At 44.3% G+C, this 17433-nt stretch overlaps 1 protein-coding gene across 2 annotated transcripts; it reads left to right on the forward strand.

Moving 5' to 3' along the window:
* Positions 1–937: 937 nt before the first annotated feature.
* capgb (capping protein (actin filament), gelsolin-like b) lies at positions 938–13648 on the forward strand. 2 transcript variants are annotated; one of them, XM_070993172.1, is made up of 11 exons: positions 938–1026; positions 1484–1609; positions 3459–3493; positions 7910–8103; positions 10117–10271; positions 11098–11256; positions 11354–11503; positions 11912–11998; positions 12085–12217; positions 13020–13111; positions 13248–13648. In XM_070993172.1, the coding sequence occupies exons 4-11, from the start codon at positions 7911–7913 to the stop codon at positions 13311–13313; spliced, it is 1035 nt and encodes a 344-aa protein (XP_070849273.1). In that variant the 5' UTR covers positions 938–1026; positions 1484–1609; positions 3459–3493; position 7910; the 3' UTR covers positions 13314–13648. The 2 variants fall into 2 exon arrangements, with proteins under 2 accessions (XP_070849273.1, XP_070849272.1); XM_070993171.1 differs by lacking the exons at positions 938–1026; positions 1484–1609 and having other exon boundaries at positions 3380–3493; positions 13248–13646.
* The last annotated feature ends 3785 nt before the right edge of the window (positions 13649–17433 follow it).

Genomic DNA, 17433 nt, shown 5'->3' on the forward strand with positions numbered 1-17433 from the left:
GCTTGCATCTAATCCTGTTGTCTTAACTGTGTGCTGTCCAGTCAATTCAGAGCATCAGGACTCCCGGGCTGTATGAATGTGTGTATGAGTGTGTGTCGGAGGGCGAGACAGGGTTTCAAACTGAGGAACGACTTCACGTGTCTGGGCAAAGGAAGGTTTAACTTGAAATTGCCACTGTATAGAAATCAATTCATTATCTCGTTCTCTGTATCTTTGTTCTGTTTGTTTTTTGACTTGGAAAAAAAGAATAAAAGTTTTACTACATGTCTGTCTCTCTCTGCTTTTGACTCACATACCACCACAGCTGGAAAGTTGGCTGACTGAACCTGCTAATGACAGTTTTGTGTAACAAGAAAGGCCACATTTTTGTATTCAGGGAAAGGAAAAGTTTAGTTGTATGGAGACATCCCAGTCCACTAAAGCTTTATTTAGGTCAATTCATAAGTACACTTACTAAGGTTCTCACTTTTGAGGCACTTATACTTGAGTGTTACCACTTTATGCCACTCTGCCTCATTTCAGGGGGAAATGAGAGTTTTTGATCCACTTTAATTTGAAAAACTTGACTAACTTGACTTTGCCAATTTTATATGCTTGTACGTAGCTGTCATACCATAATACACTATAATAGATGTCAGTTAAAATGTCAAACTGTGTGTAAAATAAGTGAAATTAACTCCTCAATGGCCAGCTACAACATTGAAATACTATATGTGTAAAACATTTACTATAACACTAATCTTCTCCATAATGGCTTCTTCTGCTTTTGATGCTTTAAAGTACATTTTGCTGATAATACTTAGATACTTTCAGAAATGAGTTTCAGTACAAGACTTCTACCTATAATGAAGTGTTTTTGCATCGGGGCGTCCTCCAGGGGGCGCTCTCATCTGGCTGTGGACTCCGCTCGCCAGCAGACAGGAAGTTAACTGAACTTAATCAGGCCAATCAACAAACTGGCAAACAGTAACAGCAGGTTCCCGTCACTGAACCTCAGAGAAATATGGTACAAATTGACCATGGCAGGTTAGTTTGTCTGTCTGTCGAGTCGCCTGTTCTGAGAGATAATTTCACTCGCCTCACTAACTGACGTTAAACACCTTTTAAATTTAAGCTAGCACACGATAAACAACTTTTAAAAGTGTATGCAAACCTGTGACCGTGTAGCATTTAACAGGTGTTTTAAACCGTGTGTGCTGACGTACACGGCTAACGTGTTTGAACACTGTCTTATCACTAATATAATATTTGTTTGTGGCAATCCTAAAGGTTATAATAAACTAAAGGCCGTGGCTTTTAATGATTAGCATTCTAGCATGAGTAGCATACTTGGCCTGAAAGGCTATGCACAGCTGGAGCTACCGTGTATTTCAAATATAAAAAGCCTTAAAAATATTATTAGAATTAGTTTTTGAGATTGTGTGCAGGCTGTATAGATCATTCATTATTCTGTCTATGGTTTGTTCCTCCCTCTCTGCAACAGGTAGCACACCACCTCTGCGTTTCCCTCCATGGCCACCAGATGGGGAGAGGGCTCTCCCACGGGGGTCTGCCACAGACAGAAAAGTTTGGACCTCGCCTTGAGGCCACTTAGAGCTTAACAAAATAGGTAAGGCTGTTTCACAGGCTCTTCCTGTTCTTTACCTTTAATTATCTAAAGGTTGGAAACTCCTCTTATTTCACACTGTGTGACAGTGTCGTGTACATTATGCTTGTTCCAGCTCCTCATTGAAGCTATGTGCAGTTTACACTGAGGGAAGAACTAAAACCAATAATCCAAAGCTGCACCATCAGATATTGTAGATGTCCAGGGCTAATGTTCTACCTGACACATGTGCTATCTTTGGGGTCTCTACTGGAATATATAACATTGTTTTGTGCGTTTGAACAATGTTTATCTGTTCATCATGAGCTGGTAATGAGTGACTCATCAGAGGGTTAAACAAAGCTTCCATCAGAGAGTCAGTGATCACTCTTTTTTAAGTAACATGACCTGTCACAACAGCTCTCTGAAACTCTGTGAAAGTTCAACCTACTCAGTGCTTTTGTGGAGACTTTTTTCAGTTTGCTTAAAAGTTTGTTTAAGTCTTAATTAATTAACTTAAAGGTCCACTGTGTAGGAAACTCAATTAAAAGAACATTTAAGAAAAGAAACTGAAGCCTCGAGACAGTGTTCAAGTTAGTAAGAGTCAAAATATAAATGCAACTTAATGGTAACAAATGAGGTTGTTTCTTTAGAGGCAAAGCAAATAAAGTATTTGGTGTAGATCATGTAAAGTACACGTGGTGTTCGCTCACTTTTTAGTCCTCTTCTGTAAGTGGACCATTGGACCTCGCAGTCTTCACCTGTGGAAATGATGAATCACAGGTTTCGCTCTGACAGCACAGCATCATGTCATCTGATGATCTGAGGCTTCCTACACACACAGCGTGGGCGTGTTTGACCAGAGTCCATCTATGACTGCTTACTGTTTGTGTCGGCTGCTGTGGTGATATTTACCAACTGTGGAGACCTTGGCGTTGAGTCATTAATGACTGGGTAGTTATTAGAAGGGCAGTATTGAAGTAGCCAGAAAGCCAGAGGTGGAAGAAGTGTTTACGTGTTTTGCTTTAGTAAAAATAACATTAAAGTTAGTAAAAACACTCTGTCATACTCTGTGCTCTAGAAGCCCTGCATTCAAAATTGTGCTGAAGTAAAAGTGCAGAAATATTAGCTGTAAAATAAACTTTAAATATGAAAAGTAGAAGTACTGGCTCTGCATTAAAATGTCCTGTATGACGGAAACATGATTCTACATGAAATCAAAGGATCATGAGCAGTATTTTACTATTGCAGCTGCTACAGGTGAAGCCAGTTTGAACTATTTCACACAGTTAGCTAATTTTTCCAGTGGTTCCCAGCATAGGGGTCCGGTTCCTCCAAAAGGTCGCCGGATAAATCTGAGGGGTCGTGGCATGATTAATGATTAATCTTTGGTCTTTTTGAGACAATGGATAAGCCTTAAGTGCAGGTATCAGATGCATATAATGGAGTAAAAAGTGCAATATTTCTCTCTGCAGTAGAAGTTTAAAGTATTATTAAATAGAAATACTGAAGTAAAATGCAAAACAGTACTCAACAGCACTTGAGTAAATGTGTTTGGTCTGTAAAGTAGACCTAATTTGAATTCTCCCTCCGCTTCAAGTCCTGATTCAGTCAGTTTCCGCACTTTTCTGTCGTGGTTGAGTCAGGGGGCCGGGCTAAGGCTGCCGGAGACAGAGGCAGGAAATGTCTTGTGTGTGTGTGTGTGTGTGTGTGTGTGTGTGTGTGTGTGTGTGTGTGTGTGTGTGTGTGTGTGTGTGTGTGTGTGTGTGTGTGTGTGTGTGTGTGTGTGAGAAGGAGAGAGAGAAAGAATTTGTGTGTATTTAGGGACGTGTTCCTCCTTGCATGACTGGTTTCTTCTCCCCTCTCTGCTCAGACGTGTTGTGTCCCACCGCCAGCTCTCTCTCTAAGGTAAGTCTTTACTTTTTTCTCTGCACATTTTGCTGCACAGTCAGAGCGTCTGATTTGTCCTCTCTGCTTATTTTCCTCTCACGGTCTTTTATCCTGAGACATTTTTTCTTCCCGAGCTATTCCGTCCCTGTTTGCTCATCACATTCCTCCTCCTGAAATCAGCTGAGGAATCTCACAGCGGGACAGTGAATGTTTAGTCTCTGACTTTCAGTGGAGTCTCTCTGACCTCCATCTCTCCATTCAAACTCTGCTTATTCTCAGTTCCACTTTTCTTCTGTCAGCGGGGAAAAAACCACACCTTTAATTTCCTCTCTCAGTCTGTCTCACTTCTGACACACCACCCTGGTTTTATTAAGAGCTGTTTCCAAACTTCCTTAAAGTCTAAGGCGGGGTATCGAAGAGGTGACAGCCTCAGCTCTTGTGACTTAGTCTAGAAAAGTGTTCAAAACAGGTGAAAACTCATTTTCCTACAGCTGTAAAAGTGTGATTTATCATTCACACTGCACTCCGTCTCCTTTCTCTCTCCTCTTTGTCTCTGGTCCTCTCAGTTTCTCCCTGTCTGCTTCAATGTCTTGATTTCAATCTCTTAATCTCATAAATGTACAGTGCACCCAGCCATACGACCACACACACACACACACACACACAGACACACACACGCACACACACACTGCGCACACTCACGTCGCTCTCAGATCACTCCACACCTGCTGATCTGTCTGCCTGCATATTGTCTGCTCTCATATTTCTGTCTGGTTATCAATGCATGAATGACTGATTGAGTCAGTGACCCCTGCAGCCTATCTGTGACCTTGTGTCTCCATCTAAACCCCTCCGCCCACGTCTCCTCCACCCAACCATGCACCGCTGACCGCTGCAGTGCCGAGGCCAAAAGGGCAGATTTCCACCTCTCAACGTCCTCTCTCTGGGAACATTCTCAATACTCATTATAATTTATTCCTCGCTTGTTTTCTTTTGTTGTTTCCCCTGATGTAAACGCCCAAATTACATTACAGAGATTAATGAGATTAATTGTTATTTTCAATCCTTAGTGCCCCCAGCACATTCAGTAAATAATAGCTCAGCGGCACAGAATAACAACAGAGGAAAAAGAGCAGATCTCTCATTTAAGAGGCTGTGCAGCCATACTTTCCATTGATTGGCTGATCGGCAAATCATTGTAGAGTCATTGCTGACTGCCGAGAGGTCCGGGTCAGTTGTGTGGATTAGTTTGTTTACGTTTGTTTCACCATGAAATCTGATTTTTGCTGCTGTTCCACGTGCAAACAGCGCTAATAATAGATATATTTGTAAAAATGATGTATGATGTTAAAACAACGTGACATGTCAGAATTATCACCTGAATGTGCAGCTCCGCTCCCCTTTATGGAGCATCATAATGAGTCTCATCTCATTGTTTAGCTGTCCGGCTGCAGCTTTACCATCTTGGTTCACTCTCTCTGCTCTTAAAGTGTCATTTTAGGCCCCAGAAGGCAGCCGAACGCGACCCGCTCAGCACCAAACAGCAGACAGTGCATGACTAGCTGGTGAAGCCAGGCGCTGCTGCTACTCACCATTAGCTGTGCATATGACAGAATTTCTAGCTCTGTGATTGGATGACTTTTTACCGGAATGCACCCTGGGAGTTGTAGTTAACTTATCGCAGTGTTCTCTTTGACTTTTTATTGAATAACCGCATATTTTCTTCATATATAATATAATTTTGCAGTTTTACACTGATGATCCAACCAGGAGTTTTACTTCTTGAGTCAGGGTGCCTGAAATCTTCCCCCTCCCCACTTCACAACTCTGTTGAGAAATGTGTTGTGACTCATATTTGCTTGTTCTTTCAGAGTTCATGGTGAATGAGGAAGGCTGGTGATGTGGGGCTGATAGACAAAGGGGAAGGGGTGTTACTTCTCACTGCCCACCGCTGAGCATGTTAGAGCCTGTAATTCCTAGCTTCATACTTGCTTGTGAAAACACATTGGGGGGAGTTTTTCCTCGTCCACTCAGACGTGCTGTCTTTGTGGCCCTTTGGGCAGCAGGGAGGTGTTCTGTGGAGAGGGTAAGAGGAGGAGGAGGATGAGCTCGAGTCAGGAGAAGGGAAGAGTAGAAAGATGGACGAGCCAGCTGTTTGCTCTCCCAGTAATTATCCACTTGGTGTTTAGCTTTAGCCAGGAACCAGGAACCCGACTCTGCTCCCCCCCACACGGCGTCCTATCCGCACGCCGCAGGTAGGCTTTCATCACACCGGCTCCGGTTACCTCCCACATATAAGCTAACCAGGCCAGGTGAGCGCAAGCACTCCTCCTCACCAGACCTCTCGATCCCCTCTCACACACACACACTCTTACACACATACACACACACACTCACTGTAGTGGACACGCAGAATGGAGTCGGAGTCAGACAGCATGCCGGAGGTACCGGAGGAGAGCATACAGTTAAGTGGATCGGGCCTTTTTCTCTGCCTCCTTATTTACTCTTGAAGCGGCTGTAACTTTAGCCCGGGGCCCCTGCATGCGCTGCCTCAGGCCCTTTCTCTTCTTCCTCGCTCCCCTACCTCCTCAACCATTTTCTGCCATCATCTGCTGCATCAGCGCCGTCTCCGTTTGGCTCCGTTACGTGATCGCAGTTGACTAAGCGGATGCAGAGCTGATATCAGTGATCAGGAGGGACGAGTGATTAAGTCGTTAAACTGCTTTACAAACTGAAAACCCAAAAATAACAGGAAGGGGTGGAGCTGCGCTGACATACTTTTTGACTGACCACAATGTAGACGAATAGTTTTAGCGTTTTCTGCTCTCCTTTGAGCGATTTTTAGCCGATACCATAGGAGCGCTGGCGGCAGCGTCTCTGTTGGACTAGTGTCCTCAGTTGACTCTCGTTCACACTAATTGTTTGTTTTCCTGTCCTCCTTCATCAGCTTGCTCCCCGACACCTGTCTCATAGCTGAATTAGAGCATAAACTGACCTATGTAACGATAGTTTTCTCAGAAAGTGCAGTAAACGCTCCACTCGAAACACTCATGTGGATGTGAAATGCTGCTTTCGAGTGTCTCAGTGAAGCTGCAGGGCTTATCAGAACAGAGGAAAGCTCGACCTCAGCGAGGGTTTGATGAGGTTTCACATGTTTGTGCGTTATCGTCCAGGAAGAGCCTGTTGATTATCTGTAGAGGCACGAAAATGCAAATATGAAACCTCATCATGTTGCATCAGACGTCTCAGAGTGAAAACCAGGAGTCAATTAATGGACTCGTCAGTCGAGATGGAAATTGACTGTGAGGCAGCAGTCACACAAAATGAAATCTGAACTCAAGGGCCACTTACTCACTTCCTCCTTACATGTGTGTATCTGCTGACTTTATCTGTTTGATGTCGTTATAAGCTGAATATTCTTTACTTTTGTCCTGCTGGTCAGACAAGATCAAGCTGTGAAAACGCCACCTTTGCTTCTGGGAAGTTATGATGTGACTGACATTTTTCACTGTATTCTTACATTTTACTGCTGAAACATCCTTTTTAGTTTAATACAACAGCCCTGCAATTAATATGACTTCACAAACAGTGAATATATGTAAATGTTGGCTGTTTCTGCCTCGTCACAGTGTTGTGGGACAGTGAGATCAAAGCAGGAGATGTAAAGTAGCAGAGACTCATCTCTCTACTGTCCCCGTTTTGTCTCAGCCACGCAAAATATAGCACAGCAAGACAAGAGAGGACAGGAAGAGGCAGGTGTGGTTCGGTGACACGCTCAGTATATCAACGCTCAAAACCGCTGCTTTTTTTTTTTCTTTTCGCTTTGTGACGGGGTGGGAAAGGTGTACATGAGAGTGACGCAGCCTGGTCCACGCCTGGGACATGATCTGGCGTGCGTATAGCCACGCCTGGTTCTGTGCAGGTGTCAGTGCGGCCCCGCTCGGTGTCGCGTTGCATAAAAGTGATGTAATTGAGCCCGTGGTCGTTAAGCAGCCGCAGGATCCTTTGTTTTGTGTCAGGTCTAAGTGTTATGGCGCTCGTCACGTCAACCACATCCTCTGCTCCGGAGGAGGCGGTCTGTCTGTGTTGAGCTCTGGTCTTTGTGAAAATTTCAGTCTAAACATGGACGCTCTGCCTCTGATTGTGACACGTGGAGTACTTCCTTCATTTGTCAGTACCTTGCGAGCTTGACTTCTGCTCTTACTATTCCTTATTCCAACCAAAACCAAGCATCCATTCCCTCATGGAGACAGTGACACAACTCCTTGTATTTACACTTCCTGTTTCACCCAACCTCTTCCCTTATTTGTGTAACTTGGCCCCAAAGTATGACTCATATTTGTGGTGACTGTTGGAGTCCATTCCCCTCCATTCTGTCCATACCTGTCCTCTCCTTTCGTCTTACGGTCTGTTCCTCCTCTCCTCTCCTCGCAGCATGCTCCCCTTCCAGGCAGCTCCAGGTCAGTTCGGTCCAGAGGTCCGGGAGCCGGGCCTCATCGTGTGGAGGGTAGAGAAGATGAAGGCCGTCCCGCTGGATCCCTCCGAGGTGGGAGCCTTTTACAACGGGGACTCCTACCTGGTGCTGGAGAACCGTGGTCAGCTGGGAGCCGACCTCCACATGTGGATAGGTGAGAGTGGTTAAACAATGTGCATCTTGTCAGGGAGAAAAAGAATTTAGGCCAAACTGAGCCTGAATAAGACAACAGTCGTGTGAAATGTGTTGCAGCACACAGTTATGCAATCCGACTCAAGACCAAAGCGCTCTGTGCGGTCGACAGGCTGCGGCGTGTCCGAGTAGGTGGGACGTTTCAAATGATGGCGTCTCACTGCAGGACAAAATCAGATCATTAAAAAAAGCAAGTTCAACAGATTTCCCCAGAGCGAGAGGAAATAAACCGAGTAAGAGCTGAAGGGGGAAAAGAAGAGCTCCAAATTAGACCCACCATTTTTTTTTCAGTTACTCAAATAGGTCTAGTGTGGATTTTCACGAGAAGATACCCATCTCAGTCCATACTCTCCTTCTTCCTCTTCTCCTTCTTCTTCTTCTCCTTCTTTAAAACAATCCTTAAAGGAGTTAAATAATTCTTTTTTTTTTTTTTGACACTCTTTATTTAGCATTTTCAATTGAAGAGAAATCAAGTTGACAACAAGCTGCCAAGGAAACAAAACGAAAACAAAACGGTTTTATATCAGCATTTTGTTACAGCTTTTTTACAAGCCATCAGCAGTATTTTCCAGATACCAGTCTTTTTGGGAATTAAATAATTCAAATGATAATGATACTTAATAATATAATATTATGTCCCATATTTTTAATAGCGCTAATATTATAGAATTCAATGGTATGGTGCCTCAGTTAGAAGCCAATCAGAGGTCTGTGTGAGTGGCAGGACGGACACGTCACCAACAAAACCTCAGAGAAAACATCCGACATGAACCTGAACATCGCTGCGCTATTTTCTGGAAATTCACAAGTCAAGAGCTTCACCCTGAAGTGAGCAGTCCGGCCCTAAAGAGAAGGGACACTCCTCCTGTTTCTATCTTACTCCAGCACCCATTGTCCAGAGCCTACTACACAGCTCACCCTGGCCCTGCGCAGCGGCTTGAAAAGCTAATAACCCTCCCGCTAACGGCGATGACACACGAGACACGGCGCCGACCTGCTGCATCACCGCGTGAGGCTGGATGGAGAGGGATGGAGGGACGATGGGAGGGAAGAGGGAAACTGGGATGGCTTTTGAGCGGGGGCCCATTAAAAATGCAGCAGGGCTGTTACAGTACTCAAATGTGGCCGTTGTTTCCAGCATGTATCCGGTGCTTAGGTAACACTAAGCTGATTGTCACCGCTCGGAGAGGCTCTCTGTGCTCAAGCACGCGTCCCTCTGAAGCCTCGCTCCCTCCCACTCTTGTTTACAATTGATGACCCCCGTGTCGTCTTTGTGCGCCCGCTGGCCGACACACTGTTTGCCTCTCATCCCTTTGTGCCGTCGCCTCTGTCAGCGCCGCTTTTGTTCCTCATATTGTGACATCTTAACCTTTCTGGCCTCGTTTCCTAATTCTTTCTCCCGTCTCTTTTTCTTCTGCTGCCTTTCGTCTCTCTTTGCCTGCCATCGGCTCAAATGAATGGAAAGAAATCTCAACTCAGGGGCCACCTTACAGCCTTTTGGTTTGCATGGTTTTGTTGATATACAGGCTCAGTTCTGATGTGTTTTAGAGCTCTTTTAGGAGCTGTTGTACACGTTGGCTTAAAAGTTAAGTATCAAAGTTTATTCTTCACCTCAGAAAATCCCAACTCAAGCTTAAATGACTCTATATTTTTAGTGCTTTTGGTCTCCATCCTGTACAAAATGCAAACTTCAGGCTCGTCTGACTTTATTAAAAAGCTTTCATTAAGTACACAGCTTAGTCGTATTCATCACAGATCAAAGTAGAACAAAACACTTTGGTTAGACCTTTTTGTACAATCATCCAAGTGTTTCTGAAGTGGATAATTACTTTAAGACAACAGGTGTCAGTCAGAAATGACCTCCTTTAAACTCACAACCAGAAGATTTATAGAAGAGAGACAGAACAAGGTTATCAACCGAAACGGCTCCTGTGGCGTCAAATCTAAATGTCTTTTAATCCGTTGTCTGATGTAGGTGAGAAGTCGTCCGGGGACGAGCGGGTGGCGTGCGCCATGCTCGCCACGCAGCTGGACAACTTCCTGGGCGGCGACCCCGTTCAGCACAGGCAGGTTCAGGGCTACGAGTCCCCAGAGTTCATGGCTCTCTTCCCCAGAGGGGTCAGCTACAAGGTGAGGAGGGACAGACCCGAACCTGGAAGCTCAGATGGATTAAAAACTGGAATGCCAGTGAAATATGAGAGAAAGTCACATTCCAGTGATGCTTTATTTATTGGTTTGTAACTTATTTTAAAATAATTCCTTAATAGTTTCCTAAAAAGAATGATGTGATTTAGTACCAATTCATGGTAAAATAGGAATTTCCTTGAAAGAAAAGCTCCAGTGTAATTTTCAGTCATTATTTATTGACGTGTATGACGTAAAAGATCATAAAGAATGGAAAGAAACGCAATGCAGATTAACAAAGACAGATGTGAATTGTGCATTCATGTTAGTGGACGTGCAGCTGTGCATTGATGTGGAGGAATTGATTGATTGGATAAGTACCATTGACCAAAAAAAAAGTGTCATTTTAGAGACACGTTTTCGCCCAACAGCTTCTGAGCTTCAAAACTTTGAATTTACACTTAATTCACTCACAATGTCAATTAAAAAACATGCAGAAAAACTGATTGAATTGACTTTTTTCCTCAGACTTTCAGTCATAAATGAGAAAGTGAATGTAAAAATTGCCTTTTGACACATCTCTTGTTTCATATTGCTTCTTTATTGATTAATATTACTTGAATTTGCTGTTGTTGTTATTATTGTGGATAAATGGCTTTTATCATTTTACAGCACTCTGGATATTAAGGCCTCTGTGCCAAAGCCGAGCTCGTTAAAACAAACCATAATGTTCAAGCTGAAATCTCTCTGGCATTTCCAAACAGGACGACTAACATAAAACCTAAAAAGATAAACCAGCATGTCTTTAAATGAGTCCCCACGTGTCTCGCAGGAGGGCGGCGTGGAGTCGGGCTTCAGGAGGTCCCAGGGGTCCGGGCCGGTGCACAGGTTGTACCAGATCAAAGGCAAACGCAACATCCGTGCCAAGGAGGTGGAGCTTTCCTGGAGCAGCTTCAACAAGGGAGACTGCTTCATCCTGGACCTCGGAGAGGTGACGAGCCAAACTCTGAATCCAGTGTCAGAAAAACTGCAGAGCGCACGAGGTGAAAGCGATCAATGGTGACTCCCGCTGTGTCTCTGCCCCTCAGATCATCGTCTCGTGGATCGGGTCGCAGGCCAACATCTTCGAGAAGCAGAAAGTGCGCGAGATCGCCTCGCTGATTCGTGACACGGACAGGCACGGAAAAGCCCGGATTGTGGACACCAGCGAGGGGGAGGAGCCGGAGGAGATGCTCAAGGTGAACGCACACACTCTGTCCATTATCATGTTAAAGGAATAGTTCAACAATTTTGGGAATGCACTTATTCGCTTTAACTGTTAAGAGTTATATCAGAAAATTCGCTCATGTTTGTAAGCTAAATATGAAGCTAACTACATAGACAAGATGTAATGTGTTAGCTAGTTAGCTTTAGAGGTGCTGGTAGACCTCTGTGGACAGAGGCAGGCTAGCTGTTCCCCTTTGTTTCCAGCTTTTATGCTAAGCTAAGCTAACCATCGGCTGCCTGTAGCTTCACAATCAGAGAACAGACGTGGTGAATTAAGCTTCATTTCCAAACTCTCCAGGTCACCACATGCTACCAACAATGAAAATGTAATTTTCTGTAGTCTCTCTGGTGTCTGAGCTTCCTGTTGTGTTGCTGTGCAGGTCCTGGGAAAGATGCCAGAGCTGGCAGAGAGCACGCCAGAGGAGGACAGCAAAGCAGACGCCTCCAACTCCGCCTCCCTCTACAAGGTAGTTCCACCTGCAGAGCTTTAACAACAGCGCTGACGAGTCAAACTAAAGCTAAATGAAAAACTGTGCACGTTTACCCCCCGCAGGTGTCTGACGCCACGGGTTCCATGACGATGACCAAAGTGTCGGAGAAGAGCCCGTTTGGCAAAGAGCTGCTGGTCCGTGACGACTGCTTCATCCTGGACAACGGCGCCAACGGAAAAATCTTCGTCTGGAAAGGTGAGGAAATACTACATGACCCCGAACCGGCAAATCCGTGCCGCCTGAAAGGCAAACCGAGGAAAGTGATAGTTGTTACATGCCGGTGATATTCGGTATCTAATCGGATCAAATTTTAATGAGCATAATGTCAATAAGGCAAACACCATTTACAGCTTCACAATGGGGAAAAGTCTGTGTGCTGAAGGATCTGACAATCCTGCAAACTGCTGGATGCTTTACTAATTAGCATTCCACATTTAATCCTCTTTAAATGTATGTATACAATATAATTTTCTCATGAATACTCACATCCATCCATCCATCCATTTTCTATGCCCCTTATCCCTTTCGGGGTCGCGGGGGGGCCGGAGCCTATCTCGGCTGTCAACGGGCGGGAGGCGGTGTACACCCTGGACCGGTCGCCAGCCGATCGCAGGGCACATACACACAACCATTCACACTCACGCCTAGGGGTAATTTAGAGTCACCAATCAACCTAATGAGCATGTTTTTGGTCTGTGGGAGGAAGCCGGAGTACCCGGAGAGAACCCACGCATGCACGGGAAGAACATGCAAACTTCACACAAAAAGGCCCGACCCGGGAATCGAACCTGCGACCTTCTTGCGTGCAGCCCTGAATACTCACATATTTAGTTGAAATTGCTGTGGTTACTTTCTCTGTGGACACCAGAAGGAGAAGCTCTGACAGCTAACGAGGATCTACAAACAAACCTACACTGATTGGAAATTAGCAATACGCTAATACGCTGTATCTCTTTAACATGGGCAGCGCTAATGTCATCCCTTCACTGACTGTCAGGTAATGGAGCAAATGCTGAGGAGAAGCAGGTGGCGCTACAGATGGCGGATAACTTCATCGACCAAATGAAGTACAACAGGATGAAGACGCAGGTACGCAGCACTCATAAAGTAGCTGAGACACACACACACACGGTAAAACCTGCCGTAGCTGTTGAACGATCGTTTGCCTGTGAGGATCATCGGCTTCTGCAACGAGCCATAAGAGCTGACGTGCTTCTCTCTGTAGGTGGAGATCCTGCCGCAGGGGAAGGAGACCATCATCTTCAAGCAGTTCTTCAAGAACTGGAATTAAACATCACAGGGACGTTTGACAAATCCTGAGGGAGCTGCGTCACTGACAAACCGACGGCATGTGTAACAGGATACGTCTCGTTTTTTTATACGCATTTTCTCGTATGTACATATTTGTAAGGTACCGTGCCGACGGCGCGCGCTGTTGCTTGTTTTGGACTTGGTAGAATCAGAGATGTTTTATATAAGCAATTTTCTGCAAGTTTCTTCTGGAGAGATATCTAACGAGCTTTAGGTCAATGAGTTTGGACTTTTTTTTTTCTTTTTTTTTTTTTTACATTTGTTCTACTGTCACAGATTTACCTGCATTTGAAAAAATAAACCTGCTACTTGTAGAGGAAGTGGTTTGGGTTTTTTTTTTTCCTCTCTTGTCAGCAGACGTCGCCAGAGGGCTTCATGACAGCTTTGAAACGTGAGTATTAACACATCAAAACGTGGAATCTAAATTATTCTAGATTAAATTACCCAAAAGTATACAAAGTAGTTAAAATTAGCTCCACCTGGATGATCTGCAGTAGTAAAATCCTCCTTAAAAGTTTTATTTATGATGCTCTGAGTACATTTTGTTGATAGAATGAAGCTTACTTTGAATGCAGGGCTTTCTACATTATTGAGTTGCTACTTCTGCTTCAGTATTTGAGTACTTCTTACACCACTGGCAGTAATTTCAGTCACGCTGTGTGAATACTACATCTGTAACAGTTTGAGCAGTGGGAGTGACAAGGACAAATACTGTGGAGGTTTTTTTAAATCAGACTTTAAGAAATACAAACTTTGAAAACTCAACTTTGAGTAAATAGAAACATTTATTGCATAATTAGGTTGAGTGTGTGGAATAATATCATTTAGGTTGTAACAACATTCACATTGCTGAGTACACATCAGTGTTCTTCAGCATACATGCAGGTACTTTAAAATGTCAGGTATGCGCCTGATAAATATTTAACAGGTTGTCTTTGATTCTCGTCTCAATGTTTGGTCTAAAAACACCTAAAAACAATCAGACTTTTGGCTGCACGTTGTGCATAAAGGCAGAGATGTGCGTAGATGTGAGTGCTGCCTGTCAGGAGTCTCTCTTACAAACCCAGGGTCCATAATCCTCACAGCTGTTAGCGAAGAGACTCCCACCTCCCCTCAGGTCTGCACAGTCCCTGTGATCAGCGTCCCACTGCACCGCCAGCCTGCAACACACACAAACACACACCACTAATGTGCATGTTACCAAAATAAAATTGAATTCCAAAGATCCACAAAAAAGTCAAGAGCATCACCGGGCGACGAAAAATCATTCAGAAGACTGTGCAGCAGATGTTTCTCTGTCTGCTCTCAACATTTCTACATCTAATCCTCATTTGAAAACATTTGTGTGAACTGCGGGCCGGTTCGATCTGGACTTACGGCATGTAGTGCTGGACGTCCGTCCCGTCCCCCCACAGCCACAGACCCTCCTGCTCTGCGTCCGTCAGCCCCACCCACAGGAAGGGGAACTGAGGGAGCTCCCTCATCACACCTTGGATAAAGTCCTGAGGAGGAAGCAACAGCAGCTTTACTTCGTCTGCTTGACTGATGTTGTAAAATAGAAATGAAACCAGCAGTTAATTCAAGTACACCTGCGGCGACGAGTCCATGAAGTGATTGACAGAAAATGAATCATCCATCCATCCATTATCTATACCGCCTATCCCTTTCGGGGTTGCGGGGGGCTGGAGCCTATCCCAGCTACAATGGGCGAGAGGCGGGGTACACCCTGAACCGGTCGCCAGCCGATTGCAGGGCCACATTCAAGGACAAACAAACATTCACACTCACACCTACGGACAATTTAGAGTCATCAATTAACCTAATGAGCATGTTTTTGGTCTGTGGGAGGAAGCCGGAGTACCCGGAGAAAACCCACGCATGCACGGGAAGAACATGCAAACTTCACACAGAAAGGCCCCGCCTGACCCGGGGATCGAACCGGCAACCTTCTTGCTGTGAGGCACCCGCACTACCTGCTGCGGCACCATGCAGCCGAAAATGAATCAGCATCACTGAAATAACTTTTCCTTCATGGCTCCTGCTTCACAAATGTGAGGATTTGCTGCTTTTCTCTTAAATCATTCAGATTATTTGAATTCAATTGAAAGCGTTTCTGACACACTGCTTCCATTTAATCAAAGCGCCTCAAAGTCACCATCTCTGCAGAGTCTTTGATGACAGCCAGGCTGCTGTTGTGCTGCCGGCAGAACTCCACGCTCTCGTTCCACCGCCGATTCTCCTGCAGTCCCACCGAAAAGAAGTAGCAGCGACTGCTCCTCCACAGCCAGCCGTCCGCACACAGGCGGCACCTGGAGTCTGAAGCACAGGGACGCTGATGTGAGGCAAAGTTTGAGGCAGTGTGCAGACCTGGTCGAGGTGAGAAAATGGAAATGACCTTGAGTGACCTCGAGCAGCATCAGGTTCAGCTCACGACGCTCCCTTTGGCACCGCTGCAGCCGCTCCATCAGCTCCTCTGCAGAAGCTTTGGAGGTCTGATCCACTTGTGCTGCTGCTGTCGAGAGATGACACATGTTTTTTTTTTTTTTTTAAACTAACGAACAGGAAGTGGAACCACTGAGGGAATAACCTGATGTGACTTACATGCTTTTGATTGTAGTTGTAGTGCATTTACTCAAGTGTTTTTTTTACAAATTGTTTTTTGCTCAGGTTTCAGTTTGTGGAGGAAGCTGTTGAACTTTCTGCAAACATGTAAAGCTTAAATACATAAAATGTGCTACTTTATACTTAATATTTTCTATTTACACTCACCAAATAAGACCAAACCCAAAAGAAGTCCAATAACCAGGACTGTTGCTGCAAGGGCAGCAGCCACTCGAGCTGTCGGCTGACCAGTCTGAGAGCATCCTGCGTCTGAGGTGGTGAAAAAGAAAGTCAACAATCATGAAACAGTTTTTAAAAAAAGATGATTTTCAGGATCATCCTGCAACACCAGGCGACGTACAGGAGGTGAAACAAAGGAACGTCACGCTTGAAGATCACGAATGTGAACTATGTGTTTTTGTACTATTGGATTTTTGGTCACATGAAACGTTCCTGACGCTCGCTGAAGGTGGTGTTCTTTCTAACTAACCTGCAGGTGTTCGCCTCTCAGCATCACCCTCCTGGTTCCTCATGTCCACGCAGCTGTCCGATGCTCTTTGTCCTTTTGCTTCAGCTGTGTCTCATGTTCGTCCACTCGCATTTACACCCTCCGGGCGCTCGGCTGAATGAAAGGCGACCTCTCCACCCCTTCCTCATATTACAGCCGTCTTCTCAAAAATAAAGTTTAGCAGAGGAAGCTGGCAGGATGTGCAGAGTACCAGCAGCTTGTATGTGCAGTCACTATTTATAACAGCACCAACAGCACAAACCTCCTGTAACGGCTTTGTGTCTGTTTATCTGCTGAGAGCCATCGGGGCAAGGTCTAATTAATCAAATTAGAAAATAAGCAATAAAAGGGAGGGGTATGATCTACTATTATTTATTTAACCATAGTTGCAACAAGTGCATGAGTTCACCTTCTACACACTGTTATCAGCACATATTCATACACACATTTTCTGTTCAGTGAAGACTTTAAATGAGGTCGCTGTGATGAAACTGAAAACTTAATGGAGCAAAGGAACAAGATAAAACAAGAAAATGAAGTTTTATTTTTGCTGAATAAATCATCTCCCAGAATGTTAGAGACCTAAATGCTCAGAATCAGTAAAAACTTGAATTTGCTGTTCATGTAATTTTGACTCAGTGAATGAAAACTTTGATTATGTCATAATTTTGTCTCAGTTTCTCATAATTTGGATTTACTATTTTATCTTATTTATCTCTATTTAAAAGGTAAAACATTGAGGAAAAAAAAAGATAAAAGGTAAAATAAACAAAAACAAGAGGAAAGAAGCAAAAATATAAAATCTAATATGGTATTATTATATAGTGTTTGCACTCTTTGAAGAGGAAATCCTGAATATAAAAGACTGACATAAGAATCACAATTTAAAACATTATAACCTCGTTTTAAATTTGATTTCCTGAGCTGTAGTGTGATGCAAAAGATTTTAACATTCCCAAAAGACCAAGACACAAAATGCTCACCAATACCA

The sequence above is a fragment of the Chaetodon trifascialis genome, chromosome 23 (assembly GCF_039877785.1).
Source record: "Chaetodon trifascialis isolate fChaTrf1 chromosome 23, fChaTrf1.hap1, whole genome shotgun sequence".
In the NCBI taxonomy this organism is placed as follows: Eukaryota; Metazoa; Chordata; class Actinopteri; order Chaetodontiformes; family Chaetodontidae; genus Chaetodon; species Chaetodon trifascialis.

Bases quoted from the DNA above. Each gene is read 5' to 3' on its own strand.
- capgb (XM_070993172.1), top strand. From the start codon at position 7,911: ATGCTCCCCTTCCAGGCAGCTCCAGGTCAGTTCGGTCCAGAGGTCCGG. The intron at 11,504-11,911 runs GTGAACGCACAC...GTTGCTGTGCAG, and splicing joins AGCCGGAGGAGATGCTCAAG to GTCCTGGGAAAGATGCCAGA. The intron at 11,999-12,084 runs GTAGTTCCACCT...TACCCCCCGCAG, and splicing joins ACTCCGCCTCCCTCTACAAG to GTGTCTGACGCCACGGGTTC.